Raw genomic sequence first — 12,273 nt, forward strand, 5'->3', positions numbered from 1 at the left:
TGTTTGCTAACTCAAATCTAGCCTTTTTCCAGCAACCATTGGCTTTCCGCATGACTATCGATACCAGGCGGCACTGCTGCGCTGGCCCAGCGATATGAGGGGGTGACTATCGATAAGCAAGAGGCATCGATTTGCTCACATTTCTTGGGTCTTTTAGCGTGAAAAAAACGCCTAAATAAACGAATCGGCAGCGTGTCAGGCCAGAAAGTGCAACCAACGGATCGCCGTTCGCGCCGCAGTCGAGGATTGGAGCCGTCGAAGGCGCCGAAAAAACGTCGCAGCAGTCGCCAGCCGTCGCAACGGAGTGTTTACTGGGCGAGGGGTGCAGAGGAGGAGGTGGTGCCTGTGTATGTGTATGTGTGCGCCAGTGAGTGGGCAGAGGCAGCGACAGAGGAGCATCAGCGGATGTAGCTCGTTGCCCGGACCCCGCAGTGGACACCACGAAAAGTGAGCGTAAACGTAGGCAGGCCAACTTGCAGGCACAAAGAAAATAAACACTGGAAACCGAAGACGAGGCCTTCTGGGACTGGAACAGAACTGCTCAACAGCCGCAGACGCGTCGGTGACCGCACCCTAATGTCAAATAGCCAAGCGAATGCCGGCAACAGCGGTAGCGCGACATCGGATGAACCGACCCAGCACCACCCCCCCTTGGCGGCCGCCCCTGCAAATGCATCCTGCCCAGCCGCGACGCCGGCGTCGCAGTCGACGCAGCAGCCCCCGCACATAGTTGGTGCCTCAACAGCTGATGCTGGCAGCGGCGTCGCGGTCGGCGTCGGCGTCTCTGTTGTCGTCGGCAGCGAGGGCGTTAATCTGGACTCGTCGCCGCGCGAGTCCGGGGACGATTCCGAGGACGAGAGCGAGATCCTGGAGGAGTCGCCATGCGGACGTTGGCTGAAGAGGCGCGAAGAGGTTGACCAACGTGATGTGCCCGGAATCGACTGCGTCCATCTGGCCATGGACACCGAGGAGGGCGTGGAGGTCGTGTGGAATGAGGTGCAATATGCCAGTCTCCAGGAGCTGAAGTCGCAGGAGGAGAAGATGCGACAGGTGTTCGATAATCTGCTGCAGCTGGACCACCAGAACATCGTCAAGTTCCACCGTTACTGGACGGACACGCAGCAGGCCGAGCGGCCTCGAGTGGTCTTCATCACCGAGTACATGTCGAGTGGGTCGCTGAAACAGTTCCTCAAGCGCACGAAGCGCAACGCCAAGCGGTTACCGCTGGAGTCGTGGCGTCGATGGTGCACCCAGATCCTGTCCGCGCTCAGTTATTTGCATTCCTGCTCGCCGCCCATCATCCACGGCAACTTAACCTGTGATAGCATCTTCATCCAGCACAACGGCCTGGTCAAGATCGGCTCGGTGGTCCCGGATGCGGTCCACTACAGCGTTCGGAGGGGACGGGAGCGGGAAAGGGAACGCGAACGGGGGGCCCACTACTTCCAGGCGCCCGAGTACGGAGCCGCCGACCAGTTGACCGCAGCCCTCGACATCTACGCCTTCGGGATGTGTGCCCTGGAGATGGCCGCCCTGGAGATCCAGCCCAGCAATAGCGAGTCGACTGCCATCAACGAGGAGACCATCCAGCGCACAATCTTCAGCCTGGAGAACGATCTGCAGCGCGACCTGATACGAAAGTGTCTCAATCCGCAGCCGCAGGACCGGCCAAGCGCCAATGATCTGCTTTTTCACCCACTGCTCTTCGAGGTGAGTAAACAGGCAAACCAATCATAATGTTCTCAATTGATGTCCCGCATGACAATTGCTTTGTTAAGTAGACCTTGTAATCTAATTCATGGATCCATCTTGCGGAATTTAAATTCAGCTTTAAGTTGTTTTCTTAGTCAAGTTTCTTTTTGTTTTCCTAAATACATACATTATTTAAAAAAACGTCGAACTATCTGAAAATGTGTAGACATTTTACCGCCCATAACTTATACTTGCAAAGGTATTTACACAAACATTAGCCCCATCTTCAAAATGAGAATATTGTATTTCTATATTAACATGCAGCTCACACCAAAAAAGTCATAAGAGGAGATTTATATTTTAACGGCCAGGCCACAGAAAAAAATCAAGACAGCAACGCAGATCGGACGGTTACTAGTTAATAAATAAGCTACTACTGGACTCTCCGTAATATTCAAGTGGATCCAAAAAGTTAACACAGGGAAGCGGATTTATAACTGGCTCCTATTCATATTTTGACAGCTGGATTTTTTATTTTAACTTTAAAAAAGTCTATCTTTGTGTTAAAACAAATTTTCCCCTTCAGTACAATCAAAAAACAGGCCTTTTAAAAGTTTATTATTCATATAAAGAAAATATTCTTAACAATCTAAACAAATCAATATTAAAAACTCACAAGTGCACAGAAAACCAGAAAAAAAAACCAGACTACATCAAACGTTTTAATTTTGTAATACTACTCGCACTCACAGATACTTTTTGTACTACAAATTCTTTTAATACAAATAATATCGAAACCGATCATTTATCAAATGAGCTTAAACGTTAACAATAAAGGGAAAACATATTTGGCACTGATGTATGGATGTGTCTTTGGAGATGTTAAAAAGTAAAAATAAAAAGCTATTAAAAATTATTTTAAAAATAATGAAACCTATGTATTAGTACCTATATTTCCCCCCCCCCTAAAAAAAATAATAATAAGCTCGTCAATTAGAAAAATGTTTTGATAGATAAGATATGATCGCGTGTCCAATTACATCTTAATCGTCGCCCTTGGAATTTAATACCAAAGTATACAATGATATTTTTTTTTTCAAAAACACCTGACCAAATGTAATCCCCTAAACAAATGAAGTAGGTAATAATATCATTTGTTGCTCCCGTAGGTGCACTCCCTCAAACTGCTGACTGCCCATTGTCTGGTCTTCTCGCCCGCCAACCGCACCATGTTCTCGGAAACCGCCTTCGACGGCCTGATGCAGCGCTATTACCAGCCGGACGTGGTTATGGCACAGCTTCGGCTGGCTGGTGGGCAGGAACGGCAATACCGACTGGCAGACGTTTCGGGGGCCGACAAACTGGAAAAGTTCGTCGAGGACGTAAAGTACGGTGTGTACCCGCTAATTACGTACAGCGGCAAGAAGCCGCCCAATTTCCGCTCACGGGCCGCCTCGCCCGAGCGGGCTGACTCCGTGAAATCGGCCACGCCAGAGCCGGTGGACACGGAGTCGCGGCGCATCGTTAACATGATGTGCAGCGTAAAGATCAAGGAGGATAGCAATGACATAACCATGACAATACTGCTGCGCATGGACGACAAAATGAACCGCCAACTGACATGCCAGGTGAACGAGAACGATACGGCGGCGGATCTGACCAGCGAACTGGTGCGCTTGGGCTTCGTCCACCTAGACGACCAGGACAAGATCCAGGTGCTGCTGGAGGAGACGCTGAAGGCGGGCGTTATGAGCGACGGTGCCGGGGCAGAGAGCTCCGGGGTGGGGGTAACAACCACGGCAACCATGGCAGCCTTGGAGCAGCTGGAGCGCAACTGGTCTATATCCTCCGACGCAGACCAGCAGGGCACTGCCGTGATGTATGTGCCGCAGGGACAGCAGCACACCGATGTGGACGTCGATGTGGAACAGTCGGGCACGACGAGCAATTGAAAGTATCAGCTTAGTATTCAGGGCAGGCCGACGCGTATTGTTTTTATTATATTGGGAAATTACACATTACGATTTTATTACTACTATTATTTGTTATTTTTATATATATACCTATATATATGTATATGTATGTATGTATTTGAAATAATATTTATGTATGTATGTACCATAAACGATGTTGAACCAGGCTTCCAAGCTACAGAATTCGATGAAATAGGACACACCACACACGGGTGGGTCGACTGGCACGAACACGATAAAAACGAAAAATCTTAGGAACAGACTATTATCTGAAGTCATTTAACGGCAATTGGGGTCCTAGAAACTTTAAATATGAAATTAATTGTGTGTTTCGATAATATAGAAAGCCCGAAAACGTAGCCAGAAGAAGTAGAAGATATTTTACGGTAAAACTCGCCTGAAATAAATTGTTAGGCATACAGTTAAGTTGGCGAAATTAAGCACTATTATTTTGACCGTACTCTCCGGACCCTTCTCATAATTGAAGTATCGATCCACCTTTAAAACCCTTTTAAAAACACGCAGCTAACGAGCTTAAAAAAATCAAGCATTCGCTTAGCATAACTCTGGAACGAGCACGAATGGAATTCGCAGCTCCCAAGGCTACACAAAAGTTTCGAATAAATCCAGACACTCAGATTTTGAATAAAAAAACATCTGGGCGCCAATACACAGATAATTTTTTCTAGGAATTTATCAAATTTGATAAATTAGCCATGCCGTGACGAGAACAAAACCTAAAACTGCAGTGGAATGTATTTAAATGTATTACAAATATAAACAAATACGCAAGGCCACGAAAAATAATAAATAAATTATTTAACTAAAAACTATATAAACACAAGCAGAGCATGCAACAGAAATAATACACAACAGACATAGCTACACTATTATTAAATAAATAAAGATGGCAACCAGCTGATTAATTATAAAGTCTTTTTCCTTTATTTTTGCTAGTCATAATGGTTAGATTTATTTTGTTCAGGTTTGCTTATTTTGTTGATTACGTGTGATTCCGACAGATTAGCTTTACCTTTAATCATACAAAAATTACAAAAAAAGTAGGGCAGATTTTTCAGTATCCTGAAGTCAGTATCTCAATATCATGTTAGGTGGAAAAGTACTTCTATCATTCGGTTAAAATAAGACTCAGTGATTGTAACTAATATTCCAAAACATATTACATATTTTATTTTGATTTGAAAAATTAATAATGAATATCTATTTTAGCTTCATCATTGAGTAATACCCCTTTCTTGGGTAGGACCCCTTCGCATTTCATCACCGTTTATTTTTACGGAAAGTAAGCTTAAGCACACGCCTGGATAGTAGCTTCGGCCTCTGTGGGCTCCGGAGTGGCCAGCTTAATGCGCTTGCACTGTCTCTCCTCCTGCTCTTCATCGCTAAAACCATCTGCTGGTTCGGCGTCCGCAGACTCCTTTTCGGGCTGCTCCCTATCATCACCCAACGCTGGCACCACTCGAATTGGTTGCTCCTGCTCATAGAGATCCAACAGCTTGTTGCCTTCATACAGGACGAACGGCAAGGTGGCTCGCTGGTAGTAGTCTGGCATGAGCTCCAGGTTGTTAATCACAGTATCCAGCATATGTGACTTTTCGCACCATATGCCCGGGGCATCATTTCGAACCGGATTTATGTGCACATGGAGGTGATAGAAGGATGGCTGGTAGTGGAAGTACATGCGCAGCTGGTTGGGATTAATGCCGTAGCTCTTGGAGATTGCGTCCTTCGACGACTGGCGCAGGTTTCGCAACAGATCAAGATGGCTTCCGTTCAAATCCCGCAGCGATTTGATGTCATGCTTGTGAACAATGCCCAGCAGGTAGAGGCTTTCAATGTTGCGACCGTCCCATTTGAGGTCGGGCAGCAGTATAAAGCCAGTCTCCGGATCCTTGTCCTCAAACACGATACGTTCCTTCTCCTGCTTGTGCTCGAGTATGTTATAGACCCACTCAAGGGAAAACTGGCTTGATGTGAGATATGGAAGCGTTATCCTTTGGTAGAGATCAGGGGTCTCCCGAATGAGGTACTTCTGGCATACGGAATATTTTTCGATGTGCTTTTCGGTGGCGGGATAAATGACAGTGCACTTAACACCTGTGATGTGGAAGATTGTTATAAATATTTCACTTTAATAGTATGGTTTGTTAGTTGAATACTTGCCGCATAGATCTCGGCTGGGCACAACTTGATAACTGCCGTAGATATTATTGACAAACTCAGTGTCAACTTTCAGATCCGCGCTAAAATAACTAGGTTTTTTTGGAGACTCCGACTCCTCTGATGGCGACTCCGTGGCCACTTCGCTTTCCCGGTAAGCTGTAGGATATGATGTTTATAATACTTAGATTACTATTATTATTTACTAGTTTGCTTTTTTTTCTTACCATTTTTCTCGAGAACAACAATGGCATCGTCAGCTGGGTCATCAAATGTACCGAGGAGGGATATACTTTTCCTCACGGTGTTGTTGGTCAGTATCCGTTTTAGCCGGAACTTGGACAATTCGTACGACGGCGACTTTACCTCTGAGCTTTCAACTGGTTCAGTCATTTTTATTATTATTTAATTAATGTAAAGTTAAGAATTGTATTCTTAGCAAGGAAAAAACAGCGATATGTGGAGGCTTTATTTGTACGAACATATCGGTTCCTATCGTTTTTCGATAACACGAGTTTTTTGTATCGAATCTTCTTAATGAAGACTCAAACCAAGGAGGAGAACTTTGGTGAATCGGTTATACCCGGTTTTTTTAAAGTTATTCGTAAATTTTTAACAGTTCAAAGAACCGGAAGATGTAGAAAATATTTTCTACCTCACCACCCCTCACTTTCATCGTAACATTTGATAGTCAACAGATCGTTGTTAAATCCTCATTTATTGTGTAGAAGCCATTAAATTACTATTAATGAACTTTAGAATATGTATTGTATCTGTATAAACGACTGCATCGCAACACCAAGTGCTCGCCAAACATGTTCAGAACATTCATAATCATTTTGAGCTTAACACTAACACACATTTTGCACTTACACCTAATGCCGATGTACACAAACGCATGGATATTAAAATGGTTCGCCGGGTGCAGCGCTAACTACACAACAACGCCTTTGGAGGGCTTGGCCCCCAGTATGTCCGACAACTTTTGCTGATAGGAAGCCAAGAGGTTGGCGTCTGTTATGCCACAGGACTTGCAGGACAGTTGCAGGGCATTGAGCAACTGCATCTCTGAAAACTGGGTGCCACGTTCCAGCAGCGCATTGAGTATTTCCTGTGGGTAAACGAGCAGATATGTAGAACGTAAATTTGCTAAATAAAAACCAATCTTGCTTACATCTGGCTCCATGCAAAGCAGTTCGTAGAAGTGTTTGGCCTGATCCAAAGCCACTTCCCTGGAGGCAGTTATGTTACTCAGCGTCTGCTGCAGGGCGATCGAGTTCCTGCACATGCGTTGGACTGTTATTTGATCGATGTGCTCCAGATAGTTGGAGGCCTGAATAAGAATGCGCGACGCCAAGTGCGCTAGTCCCTCAAAAATATACTAAAGGAAATAACAAGGTTAAAACTTGGTAAAATCGGGGAGATAATATTATCTTACCCTGGTCTTCCTTGGATGTAAAGTAGCACTAAACGCCTCATCCATCTCGGACAGCCGTTTAGTCAGCACTTGCACCTGACGATCAGGCTCCAGGATGTCATCCTTGGAGCCCACATAGCTGTTGGTCCTGACACTCGACTTCGAGCGTAGGTAGTGGAAGCATTGTACGCGCACCTCCAGATGCAGCACCAGCAGACAGGTGTTCGCCAGCTCATCGAACTCCAAAGCCAGGTTGGTCATCACCTTGATCGTGCCATCCTTTACGGCAATGTCGGCGCTGCACTCAGCAGATACAGCATTCAGTCCGTTTACCAAAGGCCGGCGCAAATCGTTGGCGAACTCAGAGACGCGACACGAGAACCACTCCATGCTCTCCTGCAGTATGGCCAGCTCCTTAAGCACACTGATTTCGACCAGAATCTCCTGCTGGGTGATACCGCCCTCACCCAAATTACTGGTCAGCATCTCAGCCTCCCGAATGTTGCGCTGCTGCACCTGCAACGGACTTTCCTCCTCCGACGGCTCGAAGCTTCCACGATGAAGCTTTCGGTTATGACGCGATTTTTGACTGGAGGTCTTCAGGTCTGTCCAATTGGGGAGCGTTCTAAACGTTAAAAATACAATATTTATAGTTCTTCCTAAGAAGTATTTACTCTGGCAATTCAAAACTTACTTTAAAAATCTGCTTATATCTTCATCTTTTAGCCAGGCCACACTGTAAATCCTTTTGTCCTCCGAGTCTGGCTGCACGATTCCCCGGTAGGCGGCCTGGCAGATTTCTCGATAGGCCTTCAGCAGAGCACACACCATCTTAAGAAGGTCTTCAGAGTAGCACGGCAGGTCTTGAATAAGGTTCTTAGTCTCCATTAGTCTCCGCTCAACCATCACAGTAGACTGCAACAAAGGCCTACTCAGGTTGAGAGCCTTTATTTCTTCAGGACTTATAATCGTGCGCCACGCATCTTGATTCTTGGACAGTGACTCGATCGTCAGCTGCAGGTTGCGGTTGTGGCCCTTGGATAGGAATGTGTCCTTAATATAGTTGTCTAAAAAGTCATGTAGACTACAGGGTTGCCTGAAAGTGAGAGAAAGTGTGAAAATTTTGTAACCAGCCACTAGGACTATTTTCCTACCCTGGCTTGCACTTCATAAAGTTTTCTATCTCCTTGATATATCCCATTAGAGGTAGATAGACTTTGGTTATGATATTTTGATCGGGCGTACAGATCAGTATCTTCTCGCGTTGCTTCTTCTCGTGAGGGAAGAGGCCGCTGGTGGAGCCCTTGCCACTTCCGCCGAGTTGGGCGCCCATATTATCGTCCACGGAGGCATCCGAGACATTGCGACGATGCTCCTTGAAGGAGTCGCTATTGCTGCTGCTTCCAACATGCGAGGACTTGTCGAACTTGAACATTGAGCGCTTGGTGCTGGTTAGAAGAAGCATTGTCATTAGTTATTAGGGAACCTGGTAACTATCCGCCTACCTTGGCACCTTGCGCCTTAGGAAATAGGAATTTATGTTGCTGGTGGGCTCTGCAAAACCAGTCTGGGCACTTTCATCCGAGGCAGCATTTTGTATATCCAAGTAGTCGGTGAGCAGCAGTTGCAACTAAAAATGATGTACCCAGTTATTTGAGAAAGTCATTAGAGGGATTAGATTCAATACTAACCACTGACTGGGCCTGGGCCCAAAAGTCCGTCAGATCGTAGGGCTGGGGTCCAACCACCGAGTACTTCTGGCCCACCGACAAATAGTTCTTTAGCAGTAAGGTGTGCGTCTTGGCGATGGCCTTAAACTGCTTAAAAATTATCTCCAGGAGTGTGAGGAGGGGATTGACCTCTGCCGTTGCTCCATTCAAAGACAGTTGATGCGTCGTGTGCCGCACCACATTGAGCAACTCCGTTTGTATTTGGACGCGCAGCGTCTCCAGGGAGTCGGGCACCTTGTGCAGCATTCCAAACGACTCCACAATGATGGCAACAAAGTAGCTCATGCTCAGCTCCGGGTAAATGAGATCTGCGTCTTCAATAACCTCGGTCTTGTCCAAATCGAAGCTCTGGGCCATTTCGGCCAGTGCTTTGCGCACGCGAGCATTGGCCTCAATACGATCCGTGGAGCGGCGAGCACCTATTCCCCGAGTGAAACTGGAATTTAACCGACTGGAGTTGCTGCGCTGGAACGAGGAAAGGGCCTCGTTGGCCGAGTTGGTGTACACCTGCGTGACCAGTTCCTCGTGCAGGCGTTGGTATAGCTGTTGGCGACGGGTCTGCAGGTCAGTTCGCAGATCGGACAAGCCCTCGACGGCCTGCAAGGGTCCATTTAAAGTGGCCAGCGCATCGGTCAAGGCCTTGCTGGCATGCAGGTACTGACGCTTGGCGGTGTAACCCACCACCCGCTGAGGCACTTTGCGCAGCTCCTGGCTGAAAGGGCGTTGAGAATTTTAGGCAGCTCTTATGATCCAAAAAGGCAAAGGCACTTACATTTGCTCCAGCATCTCCAGCACGTACTTGTGCTGCACTGCATCCATCCACATCTTCCTGAGCTCATCGCGCCTGCACTGGAGCAGGCGCTTGCAGACTCCGAGGTTCTCCTTGACGGCATGGATCCGCTCACGGCTGGCAGTCACCTCCGAGGACACCTGGCTGAACAGGGGCAGGACTTGGGTGAGTTGCTGGTCGTGGCGCGATACCAGCTCGTTTAGTCGCAGATCCGAGCGCTTGAACTCCTGCTCGATCTTCTGCTTCTCCTTCTGGCGCTCCTCGGTGGTCTCGCTGAATCCCAGAGACTTGATGACATTGACCAGGAAACCACATCCTGCGGACTGCAAAGGGAAGCCAGCCACCAGGCATTACTCATTTTTAATCTAAGAAAAGTAATATCGCTAAACAAAAAGAGGGCGTGCGGCAGCAAAAACAACCAGATGGTGTCGTCATCACTTTGGACCCGCTCGCAGGCGGCGGCCCGAGAACCTCTTAGTAGGCGACAACAAAACACAAACAACAAATAACACGGTTTCCAGGTGGGTTTATTGATTGAGCAGGCTGTGCTGCGACTGGAACAACATTTTCAGCGACGGCTTGAAGTAATTTACCTCATCCTTGCCGTACTTCACTCCCCTCGGAGGCTTCGTGGGCGGGGGGGCGTCCATGTAGACGCTGTTGAAGGTGAAGAAGTGCTTGGCTGGTTGATGGGCGACAGGGCGGAGGCGGGGCACAGGTTAGCTCAGTATCAACATTATAGTACAGCAATTGCTTAAAATTTGTTGTTAAAATTATTTTGCACTTAAGCACCAGAGGACCGTCCGCGGAGTGTTGAAAATACCAAAAACTACAGACGGTCAAACTATCGATAAGATTAGAGATGGACTCTTTCGTAGTGATGGGTGTGCTCACCTATCGCCGGTTAGATATTTTCCCGCGCAAATTTAATTTTATAAGTTTCAGTGTATGGAAAATTATTGGAAATAATAAAAAGAGAAGATAAGATAAAACCAAATATCTAAAAAATATGGTTAGTCCCCAAAAACCTTTCTTTTCGATAGCTTGACAAGCCAGTGGGCTTGCGTGTGAATAATTTCAAAAACAGATCAAAGCTCTTAAGCGGATTTTTAATTTTAACTTTATTGTGTAACGGTGTAGTTGCATCTACTTATCTGAGTGCCTTGGTCGACTTAATAGTCTTCACTAAATGTCAAGCTAAGCCAATGCGATAAAACAATTTAAATACTCGCTTCAAAAAACGCATGACGGCTACACTACAATAAAATATTCTTTGGTTTTCGAATTGCTTTTGGTTTTGATTGTTTACACATACATACATGTAATCCGTGTGCATTTGTTTGTTATAAATATTCAAGATAAGCATCTTCTGTAGTGGTGCTTTCAACTTACACTAGTCAAACTTTGTATATGATTTCTTCACTAAAATAGCAACATTTGAGACTGTTCACAAAAATAATACAAATTTGCAAGAAGAAGAGTAGAGTTTGGAGTACAATTTGGGAGTTTTCGCGTTATTTTCTACGTGTTTAGGTACAGTTTACTATTCGGAGGTATTGCATAGATTGCTTGTTTGAAGTTCTTGTTTAGCAGTTGAGTTCAAGTTCCTCGAGTGGAAGATTTAGATATGACTGATTTGCCTTTGTTTTAGTTTCACAGGTGGGATCCTTGGGGTATATGTTTATGTAATTCTAAACCTAAATACACAGTTTAAATATAGTTTTTAGTAGCTCTCCTTCCATTCGGATGGTCATTGTGTTTCTTTGTTTGATGCTCTTTGGCTTGTTGAAAACTTTAAGCGACTGCTAATTAAAATTTGGCTCAAATACCGCTTATTCTACTGGGTAAGCGGTTACATTCGGGATGATTGTTTGGCTCTGGGATTACACAAATACGTTTTTGCTCAGACTAAAGGTATTTCACTATTTTAAGTAATTTAAATACGCAATACCATCGCTGGAGGAGTACTTCTGTAGGTGAAGCCGTGGGCGTGGCGTGGTCGGGTTTACTGGATTACTCCTTCTTGGGCAACTCACTATTCATGATGCTGAGCCGGCGGATGTTGGGCTTGTCGTAGTCCTCCATCGAGATGCCGCGCGACAGGCGCCGCGATCCGTTGGCGCCCTCGAAGGATCCGGAGCTGGCGGTGGAGAAGGCGCGTCCGCGGTCCACTCCTGGCATCACCACCGACGTGAGCAATCCCTGTCCCTTGCAGAACAGCAGTATGGACTGGGCCACCTTGCCGGGCTACAAAATAAAGGGATTTAAAACCACTTTAATATCTGCTACTTGAAGATCAATGGAAACGCTGATGTTTTGTTTATTGATTTTACATATCCTTGTTTTAACCAGATAGAAGAAGTTTCAACTAATTCAATTTAATCTCAAAAAGTCAAAATCATTTATTTAACTGAAGAAGTCAAACATTCTTTCTATCTTTCATATCAAAATCTAATAAGTAGTGTAAATATCTGTCTTACAAGCTTATTA

The 12,273-nt window shown here is 45.9% G+C and overlaps 3 protein-coding genes across 6 annotated transcripts in view; 1 reads left to right on the top strand and 2 right to left on the bottom strand.

Moving 5' to 3' along the window:
• The first annotated feature begins 95 nt into the window (after positions 1-95).
• Madm (MLF1-adaptor molecule) lies at positions 96-3,832 on the top strand. The gene is made up of 2 exons (XM_017067954.4): positions 96-1,710; positions 2,862-3,832. Exons 1-2 carry the CDS (start codon positions 577-579, stop codon positions 3,642-3,644), a joined length of 1,917 nt encoding a protein of 638 aa, XP_016923443.3. The 5' UTR covers positions 96-576; the 3' UTR covers positions 3,645-3,832.
• A 755-nt stretch (positions 3,833-4,587) lies between these two features.
• Dcps (Decapping enzyme, scavenger) lies at positions 4,588-6,308 on the bottom strand. The gene is made up of 3 exons (XM_017067955.4): positions 6,074-6,308; positions 5,850-6,005; positions 4,588-5,783 (listed from the first exon to the last, which is right to left on the bottom strand). The coding sequence occupies exons 1-3, from the start codon at positions 6,237-6,239 to the stop codon at positions 4,975-4,977; spliced, it is 1,131 nt and encodes a 376-aa protein (XP_016923444.4). The 5' UTR covers positions 6,240-6,308; the 3' UTR covers positions 4,588-4,974.
• Positions 6,309-6,545: 237 nt separating this feature from the next.
• The window catches only part of LOC108004869 (exocyst complex component 4), a 29,833-nt gene continuing 24,105 nt past the window's right edge, over positions 6,546-12,273 (bottom strand). For all 4 annotated transcript variants that reach the window (XM_070995646.1, XM_070995647.1, XM_070995645.1 and 1 more), the window contains 10 exons: positions 11,820-12,030; positions 10,377-10,465; positions 9,766-10,106; positions 8,955-9,705; positions 8,769-8,893; positions 8,418-8,711; positions 7,958-8,359; positions 7,285-7,888; positions 7,021-7,227; positions 6,546-6,957 (listed from right to left, as the gene is read on the bottom strand). In XM_070995646.1, the coding sequence (XP_070851747.1) occupies positions 6,781-6,957; positions 7,021-7,227; positions 7,285-7,888; positions 7,958-8,359; positions 8,418-8,711; positions 8,769-8,893; positions 8,955-9,705; positions 9,766-10,106; positions 10,377-10,465; positions 11,820-12,030 (3,201 nt within the window). In that variant the 3' untranslated portion in view covers positions 6,546-6,780. The remainder of the gene's footprint in view (positions 6,958-7,020; positions 7,228-7,284; positions 7,889-7,957; positions 8,360-8,417; positions 8,712-8,768; positions 8,894-8,954; positions 9,706-9,765; positions 10,107-10,376; positions 10,466-11,819; positions 12,031-12,273) is intronic.

The sequence above is a fragment of the Drosophila suzukii genome, chromosome 3 (genome assembly GCF_043229965.1).
Source record: "Drosophila suzukii chromosome 3, CBGP_Dsuzu_IsoJpt1.0, whole genome shotgun sequence".
Lineage (NCBI taxonomy): Eukaryota > Metazoa > Arthropoda > Insecta > Diptera > Drosophilidae > Drosophila > Drosophila suzukii.

Coding starts and splice junctions, on each gene's coding strand:
- Madm (XM_017067954.4), top strand. CDS start 577: ATGTCAAATAGCCAAGCGAATGCCGGCAACAGCGGTAGCGCGACATCG. Junction 1,711..2,861: donor TTCACCCACTGCTCTTCGAG/GTGAGTAAACAG, acceptor TTGCTCCCGTAG/GTGCACTCCCTCAAACTGCT.
- Dcps (XM_017067955.4), bottom strand. CDS start 6,239: ATGACTGAACCAGTTGAAAGCTCAGAGGTAAAGTCGCCGTCGTACGAA. Junction 6,006..6,073: donor TGTTGTTCTCGAGAAAAATG/GTAAGAAAAAAA, acceptor CATATCCTACAG/CTTACCGGGAAAGCGAAGTG. Junction 5,784..5,849: donor GCCCAGCCGAGATCTATGCG/GCAAGTATTCAA, acceptor TCCACATCACAG/GTGTTAAGTGCACTGTCATT.